We start from the raw sequence: 15839 nt of genomic DNA, 5'->3' as shown, positions 1-15839 counted from the left end.
ACAGCACAAGGAGTCATTCTGGTGGATCGGCCAGCCTCCTGTTAGTAGCCACCCCGTTTCCTGACAGGAAAAAACGGAAGGGCGTATTTACCCTAAGCGGCGGAGCGCACCAGGCAGTCCCTTGAGCTATCTCCAAAGGCTTCGCTCCAAGTCTGGCTGATGTGCCACCTCAGGGGCGCGCCCGCGCTCACCCAAGCGGACAGAACCGCCTCCGCCCCGGAGCTCCGGGCAGACGTGTCGCTTACTCAGCCGCCGCCGAAAGGGCGCTGCGCGACGTGGCTGCACCGCGGCGGCCAACGCCGCCGGCCTCGACCCTTCCCCGGCGGCGAAGACACGCGTGTCCCAGGACGCACCCCGAGGACCTGCGGCGCCGCCCTCAGCGCCCGCACACCACACGGCCAGGGGACGCGGGGCGGCGGCTGAGGCGACAGCACCGCGCGAGACCGTCTCGCTCCTCCTCAAACTCCCGCCAACGCCACCCGGCCGCGTGGGCGACGGGGCGCGCGCGCCGCGCAGGCGCGCTGGAGCCACCGGCGCCTCTCGCGAGCGCAGAGCCGCGCGACCGGCGGGGCGCGAGCCCGGCGGGGGCGGTGCCCGCTCTCCCGCCCGCCAATGGGAAGCGGGCGAGCGGCGGGCGGGGGCGGGGCGCGGCGCGGCGCGGCGGCCGCCTCCTCCTCCTCCTCCTCCTCCTCCTCCTCCTCCTCCTCCTCGCGTCCGTGAGGGCGAGCGGGGCGGAGCCGCGGGCGCGGGCCTGGCAGTGATGGCGGACGATGGGGAGGGGAGGCTGAGGACTGAGGGGAGCAGCGACGGCGGCCCGGGGGGCGGGGGCGCGGGGGAGCCGCCGGCCGGCGCGGCGGCGGCGGCGGTGGGCGGCGAGATGCTGCTGAACGTGGGGCTGCTGGCGCTGGCGCTGCTGGCGGCCTACCGGCTGTACCTGCGCTGGGGGACGCGGAGCGGGCCGGGGGGCGCGGCCCGGCAGAGCCAGGCCGCCGCGCTGCCGCGCATGAAGCGGCGCGATTTCTCCCTGGAGCAGCTGCGCGAGTTCGACGGGGCCCGCAACCCCCGCATCCTGCTGGCTGTCAACGGCAAAGTCTTCGACGTGACCAAAGGCAGCAAGTTCTACGGGCCCGGTGAGACCCCCGGCGGGCAGGGGGGGTCCCCCGGCGGAAGCCGCCCTCCTGCCGTGCCGAGCAGCGGCCCCGCGCCGGCCCTCGGCTGCCCGCCGCGTTTCGGGCGGCGCTGGCGGGACGCGGGGGCGGCGCCGGGGAGGACGGCGGGGATCCGCTGCGGCGGCCGGGCCGTGCCGTGCCATGCCGCGCCGCCGGGGCTCCGTGCTGGCGGCGCCCGGGCCTCGCCCCTCGCCTGGGGGGCGGTGGGGCCCCGGGAGGCCTCGCTCGGGCCGCGGGTTTATCTCGGGCGGCCAGCCCCGTGCGCGCCGCTCGCCCGCGCGGTAGGGCCGCCGGGCCGGTGTCAGGCGGGGAACAGCCGCGCCAGCCGCCGCCCGGCCCCGGTCCGCAGCCCCTTCCCCGGGCGGCCGGTGGTTCTAAACGTAGTGGTGCGAAACGGGTCTGGGTTCTGCTCAGGCTGCCGTCACGCACCCGGTTTTCCAGTTGCTTAGATGTGGATGTGCAATGCTTAATTTTTTTTTTCCCTTCTGTATTTTCTAGTAGGTTTCCCAAGTGCAACTGATCCTTCGTTTTAGCTCTTATGGTTCAGGAAAGAAAAAAAACAGCTGGTTACTGATTTAGGTGCAAATGCCATATCGGGTATGAATTTTAATCAGGATAGAGGAAAGTAGGGAGAGCTCGGGGACAGATGTGTTGCTGCCTTTGAGAAGAGTGCAGAAATCAACCCCATCTCTTAAACAGAGAGCCAGACAATACCGTTCTTTGGAGCGGAAATGTGTGCTTCAAAGGTTCAGAAAAGTACACTTCAAAGGCAATGTTATGTTTTTTGTATTCATACTGTGGATTGTGAAACTGCAGCATATTTTCTTGTAATAAACAGTGTTCTTAATAATGAGGTAGATAAACTCACTAGTAGCACTGTGTTCACATCTCATGCCAAAGGAAATGAAGGTTATGACTGCTGATAATTTTCTTTCTTGAACAATGGTGGTTTGGAGAACTTGATCTAATCAAATGATGCAGGAGTTTTTATCGTTAAGTATGGCAAGTGTCCTTGTATGAGGGGTAGAGGAGAGAGAGAGGATACTTTTTTTTCCCCTCCCCCAGGAAATAGTTCAAGTTAAGTAGTTGTTGTTATTGTTATTATTATTTAATAATCTTAGGTTACAAAAAGAAAAACACAGAGCGGGTATGTTACAAGTCTTTGGTTCTTACTAGGGAAGTGAAAAGCAGCTGTACAGTTGAACTGGACTAGTGTTTTGTAACTCTTGTTACCCTCAAGTTTGTGACACCAGCTCCACTACCAGTTGCAGAAATTGAAACTCTCGCAATTGAATCAAAACGCTTTTCTGACTGGTTGCTGTGAAAGTTAACAATGGAATCTAAACTACCTTGCCATGCATTGTTTTGTTTGTTGACCAGTAAAGCTGAGAAGATGCAGTCTGGTGTGCCACAGCTTTCATGACATTTAATCGGGCTAGTTGTTTTGTCCCTCTCGCTTTAGGGGTTTTTAAACTGAGACCTGTGTCCTGATATAAAATGCAGGTCATAACATATGCCACATGAAACCGAAAACACCAGTAAGACGTCAGCTTGCTTCATAAATTACTCTATGAAGTACTACTGACCCCTAATCTAAACATTCACTCTCTTTTGTATATCAAGTATAAATTCCATTTTAGACTCTCCACTGTACAGTCATGTGCACAGAGAATCATCACTGGTTCACACTGTGAACCTCTGGAGGTCTATCACTGTGAGGAAGCTAAAGCTTTATGTTCTAGGGCATCAGTCTGCTTTTTTGCTAACTGGCAGCAGCTGATTTCCCCAAAGCAGTGCTTCCAGCTTTTCATGGAGAGGGACAAAGGCTTCCCCCACCTCCCGTAGTGAAGGATTGCTTTTATAGAACAGAACTGATGTCATCTTTGTCTATCAGATCTCTGTTACTTGGGACCATGCACATTAGGATAGTGATGCTCAGCCTGTGCATCATCAGCTGTGTGTTTTCTGCCAAACGTGTTGATTTTTGAATCGTGCTGACGTGGTTTCCCTGTACGGATGCACGTCAGGGAATATTTTCTTGCAGCTGTTTTGTGGCTGAAAAGTAAAGCTGGTAGGTTTTTTGCAGGCCTTAAAAGATCTGAGAAGAGTTAGGTAGAAGTGTCTTCTGCAGCTGGTTGAGAGCTTTTCAGAAAGACTTCAGTCTGAGTATCCAGATGTCCACAGCAGTTCTCCTGGTAATTTTATGCTTCATAGCTGGAGTGTAGCAGGAGAGGTGCAAAGCATACCAACAAAGCCATGGCCAGTCGTGCTTCAGCTTTGGAGGCAGCAGAAGGCATTGGCTGAGGGCTCACTCACATCGGAAGTATGTCTTGACCGCTGGGTTACCGTTGAATAACGTGGCTGTCTCAGAAGGCTTCTGATGGCTTGAAATTAAGGTCTGGTCTTTTTTTTTCTTTCCTTCAGTGTAGTTGGGATGCAAAGGTGTTCCTTATTTTTTCACTTACAGCGGAAAGCTAAAAATGCACAGAATTATCATCTAGTCCAGATTTTTGTCCAGCAGTGGAGATTCCATTAAAGCTCCCACCAAGCTTCTGATTTTATTAGAAGCTCTCCTATATGTAAGTTTCCATCCACTGAATCCTGTTATACTTTGGCCTGTTTCATTGAAGAACCCTTTAAATACGTACAGTTAAGATATTTTTAAAAATTGATAGATTGTTGAAGTCTTCCTTTCAAACGGCCGTGATTGAAAACTTGAGTTTCTTGAACATTTAATCAAAATGTTTTCCAAATTTTTTGATTTTTCTCATGTTGCCTTCTTTAAGCCTTCCACAATGTAAGTCTTTGGTATCCTGTTAGTTTCCAGTATGTCTAATACATTTTAGCTAAGAGCAAGAGAAGGTCATATCACAAATTTAACTGTCTGTGCCTCCAAAAATCCCTTCACTTACATTGAACTCTTAATTTAAAACTTTACTGGCCAAGTTCTTTTCCAAAATGCTGCTTCCTGAGATAGTGCTCTGTCCTGCAAATAGACCCTTTGTTTCAGCACTTCACTTTTAGCTGTAGTAGTATTTATAGTGTAGTAGTATTTATACTACTGTAGTAGTATTTCAGCACTATTTGTGCCGAAAGGAGTGTCTCAGAGTGCTTTGCCTGGTTGTTGATTTTAATTCATTACCTTTTCCTTTATCCTTTTCTAAAAGAAATAAAGTAAACAAGTAGTGGCTCACTATTAAAAATACAATGTAACCAGAATTTCCAAGAAGCTGTTTCAGGGTGATTTCCCCATCTGTAGGCACATCTCATGATTTAGAGTCTAATCGTTAATAACTTTAGTGTGTGCTGTGTTGGTTTTATATCCTTATAATGAGAGACAGTTTTTACTGTTTCATTTATTGGAACGTTTAATTTCATGTTTGTTTGTATCAAGATTCCTGGTAGTATATTGGTCAATAGAAGGGCATAGTAAGAGTTAAAAGTAATGTTAGCAAATCTTAACATTTAACATTTAAATTGGCATGCCGAGGTAATGCTGTAAATGGGTTTTGATCAACTTATCAAATACTTTGTGTAGTTACAAAAAATACCTGGCTTTGAGCATGACAAAGCAAGATTATATGTAGTCCAGTGTACACAAGTGTTCCGCGTCACTTCTGGTTCTTAATGTTTCATGATTTTTAAAAAAATCAATTTCCTGACTTTCCTTTGCTGCAAGACATTGTCACTGTCAACTCATTTCTCATCCCACTCTTGTTTTACAAAGTGTCATGATTTCCAGTTTGCCAAGAGGAATAGATTAGGTAGTAGTAGTTCCTTCCATGAAAATTTCCATCATAGTTCACTTTTCATGAGGGGAAAATTACCTTTATTTCATGTTGCAAATCCAGTTAAGAACTGTGATTTCTGATGTTAAATACTTCAAAAAATTCTATACTGAACAGCTGTCGTTTTTCCCCATCTTTTGTAAAAAAATAATCTGATGCTGTTAGACTTCCTTTGGAACCGAGTGCTGTAAACTTCAGTGTGTCTCTGTTTAAAAGATGGCACTGATGCTTTTCATACATCCTTTACAAGGGTATGGTTAGAGTGAAATGTTGCAGGAGGGACATCATATACGTTGTGTCTGGAGAATTCTATTAAGGGTGGCCCTATCTTTAGAACACAAAAGGCTGAGGGTTTACAGATAAGTGCAGAGGATAAGAGTGGGGGGAAGAAGTGCGTCCTGTAAGGCGTGTATCTCCTCTGTGTTTTTGATGTTCATCAGCTCTTTGGTGTCTGTATAACACAGGTATCTCACCCCTGGACTCAGCTTTTCAAGGAAGCAGTGTTTCTGGATGAAGACCAAGTTCCTATCAGAAGCAGTTAAACTACAAAAGGTGTATACGTGCGTGTTGGCGAGAGATCGTTCCCATACTTCTGATTAAAGGGAGAAGAACAACCAAGATGAAGGGGTTGTTCCAAGCTCTCAGTCCGTGTTCATGGGGGGCCAGTAAAGCAGTTTTGTGCAGGGAGATGCATCACTGCCTCTGCTTTGTGTGTCTGTCAGCTCTCTCTTTGTGGTGGTTTGTTTTTCTTTTTTTAGTAACCCGATTATATTCCTTAAAACTTGAAAAACGCTGTTTGATAAAAGGTCTCCGTAAACCCCTGGTTCCTATTTAAACCATTCAGGTTCCAGTCACCTGAGGTTTGGGGGGCCTGACCAAGCAGGTAGCTCAAAGCAAGACACGTTAGGATGTGATAGTAGCATCATTGTTAATGACATAGAGGTGTTAAATCCAGTACATAGCAGTGTAGCTCTCCCATTTCATCCAAAACCCTGCCCAGCATCGCTTGCCTTGTTACAAAATAAACTAGTGGCTGGAGCATTTCTCACTAAAGCAAGGTGAAGGATCTAGATCTTCTCAAGTATGGAGCTGTCTTCCAGGAATCTCCTGACTACTGAACTACAGGCTCTCCTAGCAGTGCTCATTGTCTCCTCCGTTAGTTGAAATTGGGTCATTGATTCTTGCACTTTTTTTTTCCCCGAGTTTTAACAGAGTTAAAAAGGAAGCAAGTGAAAGAAAGAGTGAAGCCCTCTGGTCTTGTGCCTACAAAGTCAGGTTTAGACCCCTCTTTCTAAGCAGTTCCCGTCGTAGCATGTAGACTTTGTGGATCGTTCTCCTAAGAACATTTACTTTCCATGCAAGTTGTAACTTAAAATTGACCCACATCTTTCCTTCCATGTGAATCTGGAGCGGTAAAGTTAAAATTATGTCACCTTGATTTCCCAGGGATAAATGTTATTAGAAAGCTGCTGCTTTCAAGCTGCAGCTCAAAATGGCTTTGTCTGATTTGTAGCTTTTTCATTCCCTTATAAAAGATGCAACACTGAACAAACACACGTCAGGATTCAGATGGAAAATTTCAAAGAGGTAGTGGAGATTTCACTTTGATTTGGAGTGGATAAGGTAGACAAAGTGGTAAAATAGTGCAGCTGACAATAATTTTGTGGTCTGTCTCCTTTTGTTCCTTTAACTTACATTAAAGGAGAGAATAATCTTTATTTTTGTCTGCAGTTTGAAGTAATATTGTCCACAGACTTCTAAGCTTCAGACAAAACTGAGTTTTATTTCCAGTGGCTGCATGGAGCCCCGCAGATGCAAGGAACATCTGGTATGCTTTGCATATTTGTTGATTGCTTGGAAGTGCTTTTTGACTACCTGAAGAAACCAAAGCTGGTTTTAAACTGAACCTTGTTAATCAGTGTGGCTTCTTCAGAGAACTGGTATGGGCCTTCTGAGAATGAATACAATTCTTAGATTACAAATCTCTTAATTAGATATAAAGTCCACATGCAGCTATCTGTGGTGCAGTCCCTGTGCTGACAGATGAGCAATCCAAAGTTCAGGGTACAGTGTTCACCTTCGTTACTTGTCTTGGAGCAATAGTCTGGGATGTTCTGCAAAACTAGTATAAAGCTGAGATGGTCAGATAGCCTCTTCGGTAAACCAAGAGTATCTACTCAAAAGTTGTAACACCAGCAAACATTTTACGGGGGGAACTACTGGCCAAACAGGTTGAAAATTGAACCACGTACTTTTCCAAGATCCAGTTTAACCTGTTTTGGAGCAAGTGACCAGAAGCTGTGTTTCCCGATAAAAACTTCAGCTTGGACAGCTTCATATCTCAAATTTTTAAAGACAAAGCTTTAATGTTAAATTTATTTTTCCTTGCCTGCTGTTGTTTTAGGATGCCTGCAAAGAGAAATTAAGTCTTCATTTGAGAACCAAAACAGGGCTAGGAGATGCAGAAATCCTGAGTGCAGGACTTGGAAAGGTGACTTTGATTTTGCCAACTCTCAAGCTACCCAGTTCATTTGTGAATAAAGATGAATGTCAGGCTGGAACAAGATGTCAAATCCATCAAGGTGGCCAGATTTTTAACTGGATTCCGAAAGGAAGTGAGGATCTGCAGGTGGTGGATAGCAACGTTTTGCATGCGTGGTAGCTTAGAGAAGGGCCTGCTTTGTGCAAGGTAGAGTCGTAAGTACATGTGGAATTTACAGGGGGGAACAAGGCAGTATAAAGATGTGGAGATATGTAGGCAAATATGTAGGCTTGGTACCTGTTTGGTCTCAGCACTAAAACAAAGTGGTTTAATATGGGAAAGCGATTACGGGAAGAAAAGCATTCTTCAAGGAACAGAGTTTGCTTTTGTGTGCGGCCCGTAGCTACATGTAGCCAAGTGATGGAGCAGACGTGTTTTAATGGGGCTTGACACTTCCCTGACTTTCCTTTTGTTGTTGCGAGGTGCCAAACAGGCGTGGGAGGAGAATTTTTTAAAGAAATATTTGACTATGAAATAGCTAATTTGGAGGTACAGCAAAAGACAACCACTGAAATTTTGTGATAGGGTTTTGAAAAATCAGTTTGTATCCATACCTATGCTAATAGCATCTCTTTTTGCACTCTCTTCAGCATGTATATCATGTCGTGGTGCAATGAATTATTTAGAGCAGGAGCCAGTCTAAATAGGTAGGCAGACAAAAGGAAAGAAAAGAAGGGCTGTGGGGAGGGCTTGCAGAGTAAACTGCATCTGGTCATGAAAGAACTCTGTGGGAGTATGTCTAGGATTGCACTCGTGTCTCTGCCTCAGATTCATGCTCCTGAAGCATGTTTCTCCCTGGGGTTCTCTATGCTGGCACCTTCCTGGATCCTGCTCCAAGTGCAGCAAAATCTGATAGGCAAACTACCTTTTTAAGACTGTTGCACCAGTATTTTTATCTAAGTGAATAACAGACTAGGGCTTAGAGCAAAAGCCCAGACCTGTATATTCTGTGTTAATATAAAATACTGCACTTAATCTCTGTGCAAAAGTATCTGAATGGAAGCTTTAAATATTGAAGTAGATTGCTCACACTAGGATCTCTGAACTTCTGCTTTTGCAATCCTGCAACTAAGGTGAAGCCAGGCTTGCACTTTTTAAAAAATAATCATAATTCAATATTTGTCTTTAGTAAAAGCATTAAAGAACGGGACACATTTCTAAGTTAGGTTTGCAGAGCTGGAATTTGAGGTGCTGTCCACCAAGTCCAAAGGCTGTTTTTACTAATTAGCATTCTGTTGAGTGCTTAGACTTGGCTTGATCGTGTCTCTGTGACTCCTGAATGCTTCTGTAGTAAACATGCTGGAATGTTAACATTTAAATTCAATTTTAGAAAAGAAAAACAACATACTGGTGCAATAGCATCTGACCTTACAATATATTTGCAGAAATTCTGCATCCATTAATCTTAATGCAAACGGATACATTATAAAAGCATTCATGCTTACAGCTAAGCATATTATTGAGATGTAACGGCGTTCAGGGCTTGGTACTGATAAACGTAGTGTAATTCTCTCTCTAATAGATAAGATTGGAATCAAGCTGGTGGACCAAGAGGTGGCAACTCGGCAAGTGCTGTAGAACTCCATGAACCACTACATGCAGGGTGGAAGGGAAGGGGAACAGTGTGCTTCTCTAACTCTGATTAGCCAGAATGTGAAAATGCATTTTGCAAATAGCTTGTAGGGTTTATGGAAATACTTGTTTTTAAGCACTTAAGAGAAAGGAAAAGCTGGGGACAAAATACTGTTGGTGGGGAGGTTAAGTAGCAATTTATAGTTGCTTGTAAGGATTTACAAATTGTGTGTGGCCTCTGTAAGAGCTGTTTATAGCTCCTGTGTTCTTTATTCAGCACATCAAAAACTAATCATTTGAATGATAGCTATTTTGGAGTGAAGCAAGACTTTTTTCTTGGAAGAAGCTCTAAGTTACATTGCAAATGATGGCCATCACTTTCTCTCACACTGTTTCATGGGAAGTGACTGAGCCTGCAAAACGGGTAAAGTATAGGATTGATTTCAGTCTCTGAACCCCGTTCTTCAAATAAATATCTAATTCAGGATACAAATAGGAAAAATAGAGTTCATAAGCCCTCTCGTCTTTGTTTCTCTTAAGTAGCATAAATGTAGTCGCTGGTCCCAGAGGCGGTTACAGGAATGCCATTCCTGGAGCTAAATATCTGACAGGACGAGCATCGAGATGCTGTTAATCATTATGGTTGTCTCTTACACACGGCCAGATGCGCACAGTGCAAGCTTCCAGTTGACAGGTCTTTCTCTGATGTGTACTTCTTGTGAAATTTTGCCTTTAAAGCAGTCGGTTTATTTCCAGAGAGGCAGGGGAATTGTCTTTGACATACAAGACACCCTGCTGTTCTCAGGTTTGACTGTAAGCAATTTACAGTGCCAGTGCTCCGGGGTGGAGAGATGACACCAGTTCTGGTGAGGACGTAGTTTCTTCTAATCTATATGGTACTCAGGTTCCCTGCCTCAGGACTTCTTGCTGCGTTCAGCCTCTGTCTCAACCCTGAAGCCGATGCCCAGCAAGAGCAGATAGGTGTGGTGGCTGGAGCAAGCAGCCTGGGAGGAAACCAGCCTCTCGGAATGATTTCCTGTGGCTCGTCCTGGTGCAGAAGAGGTCTGAGGTGCTACGGCAGGCAATAGAGGGGGTGAAGGACAGTGTGTTGCCACTTGCTTGTGTTCACTCTTGCTCATGGGTGCTGCCTTTTCTTCAGGCTGATGGCCACTGTCGTCTTCCGAGAGGTAAGCCAGAGGGGTTCTGGCGTATTCATCTTCCAGTAGTGACCACCCTTTATAATGCCTTGGGTGCTTCCCTGTTGCTTGGCTGCTGCAGTTAGTGCAGAAAATTTTGAAGTGTTTTGTTTTGTTTTGTTTTGAATTGAACTGAATTAAGGTCTTTGTTTTTAGGTCAAGAAAATCTAAGATAACAATATGCTTGAAGTTCTTTAATTAAAATTTGGGAAAGCTAGTTAACTAACCTCATCCTGAAAGGTGTTGGTTTGCAAATCATGCAGTTCTCTTTGTAGTAATATTTATTTGACAGTCATTGCTCAACATTTTGTTAGCATATTTGTGCTGCTTTGCATCAGTCAAAAAGCACAAAGGAAATAGTCACTTTACGTTCTTAACGTGAAGATTTGTACAGTTTTCAAGAAAAATACAGGATAGGTGTACAGGTGATCTGCTGCCCAAAACATCAGTGAGGTTATTTCCTCAAGAAGTAAGAAATGTGTCAAAAGATGCACTGTCTGTCAAATATGTAGAAAGCTGTGGTGGTTTTATAAGTGAAGTGAAATTATTAATTAGTGCTTTTAAGTTCTATTTATTGATAAAATTCAATGGATTTCTAATTAAGATGTCTATGCAATTAGCTTCTATTCATGCTTGGCTTGTACACGTTCTATGTTTTGCTTAATAGAAGTGCGTTTCTTTTGAATTCCAGCCTCCAGTCCCTTTGGAATTTACATCAACTGACTTGCAGCAAATGACAGAGGGTTTCCAGATTATTTCTTCAAAGCTATTTTCCTGGTTCTGCTTCTCTCAGCAGACTTTATCTCCTAGTGATACTTACGACTGAATCGTAGTGCTGTTCAATGTCGAACAGCCATTGTGTTGAAACTACTGCTGTTCCCATCACTGCAGAAATTTAATGTATGGCTTCGGCAGACTATGTAAAGAACTGAGACTGGTCACCATAAACAAAGACCTGAAGGTATCGATTTTGTCTTTTTGTTTTCAGAGGGTCCATATGGAATATTTGCTGGCAGAGATGCCTCCAGGGGACTAGCAACTTTCTGTCTAGATAAAGATGCACTCAGAGATGAATATGATGACCTATCGGACTTAAATGCTGTACAGATGGAAAGTGTAAGAGAGTGGGAAATGCAATTTAAAGGTAAATTCTCAAATTAGCAGCACATCTTCAGCTTAAGGAAATGCTTTTAATAAAAATGACTAATTTGGGCTTGGGGCAGCTTTTAAAGAGATGTCGACAGTAACACTAATAATGCAATGTAACTTTCTTAGGAATAGACCAAGGATTTCAGGCCTTTTTTCCATAGAGGGGATTCCATTATATCCCACTATAACTTTTTCAGCCTTTTAGTTTTATACAAGAAAGCTGTTCTGTTCTCAGCTCTTCAGTGCCGAATTTCACTCTGGAATCTCAGTGTAGCTTAGCTGATGGAATTCCTGCTCACAGGTTGTTGGCTTTTGATGCCATGGAATTATGATTAGAACTAAGAGTTGTTTTGGCATGCAGGGTTGAACAAGTTTGTCTTGAAATAATTTCTCAAAAGTATGGAAGTATGCCTCTGGAGGGAGGGGGAGTCATTTTTCACAGTAACTAAAATCAAAACAGGCTAAGGGAATTTATGCCAGTTTTAATAGCAGTGTTTTCAGCCACTGTGTGATAAAGCTTGCCTGATTAGCTGCGGGAGAACGGAAACAAGGTACTCAGAGTAGAGCAAGTAATGATCAGCAAAGGTAGCAAGATTGTTTTAGGAGGCTGAGCTTGCTGATAAAACTGCCATCAGTTTCAGTGAGTCAGGTTCAGAACCTTAGTGTGTAGGAGAAGTGAATTAGCAGCAGTACAGGCTAACTAGCAAATGCAGCTGTATTTGATTGTAATGGAATCGTAAATCTTTTTCAGACAAATACGACTACGTAGGTAGACTCCTAAAACCAGGGGAAGAACCATCAGAATACACAGATGAGGAAGATACCAAGGATCACACTAAACAGGAATGAACTTTGTAAACAACCAAAGTCAGGGGCCTTCGGAACTGCAACCTCTTATTCCCCATCACAGAATGTCCTGCATCTTTGGGTACAGTTCATCTGCTGCGAAAAACATTCAACAGGTTTTGTACAAGGAAAATAATATACTCACAAATGAAGATTTGAATACTAGACATTATTTGTGCTGCCAAACTTTTCGTTGCAGTTTATTTGTAATGTCTGGTTAGGCTTCGGTAGTGAAGAGGGGCCAGGGATTTCAAGGCAAAAACGCTATTCCTTTTTATCAGTAAGGTGAAGCCTTCAAATAGTATATATCAGAAGCTCTCTGAAAGACGTGAGTCTTCAGGCTCAGTGGAAGGTTTGAATCTTGTTTCATGTGTGTCTTCTCCTTCAGCATTAAAGAAAGACGTACTCGTGTACATCAGCATCAGTAGGTTAGACTACTGAAACTGGTGTTCAAATGTGAATTTCCAATTTTGTTTTGTTTGTGGGTGTTAGTAGCCCTGGCAGAATACTTCAGTTCTCTAGGAGAAAGTCTGTGTAGATTAGGATGGGAGTAAAATTCATCCTTTTCTCAAAAGGATTGGGTAAAACTGTTTCCTCTGCAACAACTATTAGCTGAAGCCTGCCTCTTCCCCCTTTTCCCACCCTCTAAATCGAATCAAATCAAATATTAATTGTGCCTTATTTCGCTTACATAGACTTGAATTGTTTTAAGGGACAGCCCCAAACTTGTGGTTTCATAGTCACTACAAGCAGCATTGAGACTGAAGCTAGAATGTTCTGTTGACTGGAAAACCTTGATGTCATTCTGTGTATAGAATGTAAAAGAGGAATACTCAGTGTTACTGCCATATGTTAATACTACATATACTTAAATTAGCATTGTGATGGCCAAATGCATACTCCTGTGCTTCTTTTTAAGTAATTACAAACACACACAAAAGTCACCCTTCCTCCTCTTCCAGAAGCTGCCTAACTTTTGGGAGCATAGCCTTCACACCCCTGTAGAGTGAAGGGGCGTGCGCGCGTGTGTATGTGTGCGTGTCTGTCTGAATGCAAGACTTGGGAGGGATTGGTTCTGCAGATATTGTAAATACGAGTACCATTTTAATAAAGCATGTACAATACCAAATGTGCTGTCAGACTTTATGTGGAAGCTGTTCAGCAGAGCTGGAATGTGATGGGAGTACAAAGGAAGTGGAAGAAGTCTTGGATATGAAACATCCACAGCTGTTAATACTGTTCCTTGTCCTTGTGGTGTTATTTTTCCTTTCAAGTCCCAGCTTTTGAAGAATCTTGAAGACTTACTCAGGTAAGCTGTACTTAAGAGAATAAACCTATGCCAATGCATTTATGCTGGAAAAAAAATACGTGATGTAAACAAAGGAGAAGCATTTTAGGAAATCCTGTAACATACAGAAGAAGGAACATGTCTCGCAGCACTAATAGGATGAGAACGCTGGAGACGTATACATGGGTATCACTCGACGTATTGTAGAAACGTCACTGTCCGTTCTGCTGAAGTCAAAACTGACACAACTGAGTTCATGACTTGCAGCTTTGTGGCTTACAGCTGTACCTCTGTCTGCAGATTTCACCTGTGATAAATACACAGTAACAGATTTCTATATGTACCTTCTGTTGAACTGTAAACTATGAAATTCCAGGAACTACTTCGTTTTTATTACTATTTGACTGAAAAAGATTTATATTGATGTAAATGAAACAAATAAACAAAAATCCTCTGTTGAATCATGTGTAACTCACGTGTCCTAGAAGGCAGGTTGAATTCTCTTCCTTGCGTATCCAAACTTGGAACAGAACAGCTTTATCAGAGAAGAGTACGAGAACTGGAGCCATTTCTTGGCAGAAGTTAGGTTACACGTGCAGGTTCCTGTGCAGGCTGAACAATCCAGTGCGGCATTTGGCTGCTGACTGTGATTCCGTAAAGCACTGGCTTCTGCTAAGGTCACATCCGTATAAGCTGAGCACCGGTGCAGCGTCCAGACTTCGGTTTGCGTGGTAGTACTGTAGTAAGTGTCTGCAAATCCTCTAAGGCTGCAGAAACGCTGGGCATGCTGGTGTTACTAACCACAAAAACACATCTTTTAGATGGAACAATGGAAGCTACCAGGGGATAAAGAAAAGCTTTCTTGCATAGGACAGGAGCTCAGAGTACTTAAGCACCAGTTCTTTAACTGGATGCTTCACTAGGGAATTTTTTAATTTTATTTTTTTAACTAAATCTCTATAAGTTTTACACTAAGCTTCACTGACAGCATGCCCTTCATTTTTAGCTTTTGTGCCAGCTCTTGCGCCTCATCATGGCACCAGGACGCGTGGAGCTGTGGAGCAGGAAAAGGCAGCTTACCCAGCTATCAGATAAATTTTTTATAAGCTTCCACATAAAAACACACATACTGTGTGTTCCAGCTTCTACTGTACAAAGTCATCGCTGGAGGTTCATAACACTTCCTGTGGGTTACTCTGCTCTTCACTCACTGCAGCTATTAGTATTGCTACATCTGGCACAGCTGTAGCGTTAGCTGTTTATCATGCTTGTAGCTGTTTTATGTAGAAACCTCCTACTGGAGAAAGCAGGGTAGTTTTCATATGCCATGTTTTCCTAACCCAAGTGCAGTGAAGCTTAATCACAGTGAAGTCACATGCAGTTTTGTTGGTTGGTTTTAAGAACAGTGCTCAAATTTTTACTTCCGTGATTTAGGAGTGGTTGAGCAGCACAGCGATCAAACAGGTGAAGGATGAGTTTTACTTTGAAGCAACTTTAATGGTAACTGTGAAGAACACAAAACGGTCATCCTGTGGCAGCAGTATGCTGCATAGACTTAATCCTGTATTTTGATGTCTAGTGGATCTCATTCATCTTGGGTACAAAGTCACTAGTGATTGGAAGCTGACAACCTGAAAAAAAGTCCTTTAAAGCACAGTGCAGCTTTCATTTTTAGAAAAAGTTGACACATACAAAGAATAATTTAGAGTAACACCAGACCCATCAAAACTTAAGTGCAATTAATACAATCATTTTATGGAGACATTCATCCTTGCAACGTTTGTGTCAATCACTTGGTCAAAAGTCACTACAATGACAGGCACATTCATACTGACAGTGTGATAAATTTTGTTTAAGCAACATAAGGGACTAGAAGAGAGTATTTCTCATCATCTTCAGAAACAAAATACATTTCCAGTTTACTATACTACTTGTTTTCTTCGGCTAGAATTAGTGTTAAACTAGTTTGAGTAATCGTTTGTTTTGACACTTCTGCCTCATTTGTACACTGCTTCCCAAAATGCTTTGTTATGGCACAAAATCTATTTTTAAACCTTAATTTTTTTTATTTTTTTTTTTTAAAAAAAGAGTACCATGTTGTTACTTGATCTGAACATCTTGAATGTCGACTAAGGACTACAGAATTATCCTTTCACGTGATCATACTTGTTTGTATCTTTTTACTGAGCTAGATCTGCTTTTTCTTGGCCAAGGTTTAAATTTTCTATGTGAAAGCAGACTGGCACTCTGCTTCTGATCTTGTTTCACTTCAAATATCTTAGTTCCAAG

At 43.6% G+C, this 15839-nt stretch overlaps 1 protein-coding gene across 1 annotated transcript; it reads left to right on the top strand.

Moving 5' to 3' along the window:
• Window positions 1-760: 760 nt before the first annotated feature.
• PGRMC2 (progesterone receptor membrane component 2) lies at window positions 761-14702 on the top strand. Its single transcript, XM_086611357.1, has 3 exons — window positions 761-1130; window positions 11256-11411; window positions 12168-14702. The coding sequence occupies exons 1-3, from the start codon at window positions 761-763 to the stop codon at window positions 12263-12265; spliced, it is 624 nt and encodes a 207-aa protein (XP_086467483.1). The 3' UTR covers window positions 12266-14702.
• The last annotated feature ends 1137 nt before the right edge of the window (window positions 14703-15839 follow it).

Source organism: Tauraco erythrolophus, chromosome 5 (assembly GCF_009769465.1).
Source record: "Tauraco erythrolophus isolate bTauEry1 chromosome 5, bTauEry1.pri, whole genome shotgun sequence".
NCBI classification, from domain to species: Eukaryota; Metazoa; Chordata; class Aves; order Musophagiformes; family Musophagidae; genus Tauraco; species Tauraco erythrolophus.
The sequence above is the reverse complement of the archived record's forward strand: the minus strand, read 5'-3'. Positions and strand labels throughout refer to the sequence as shown.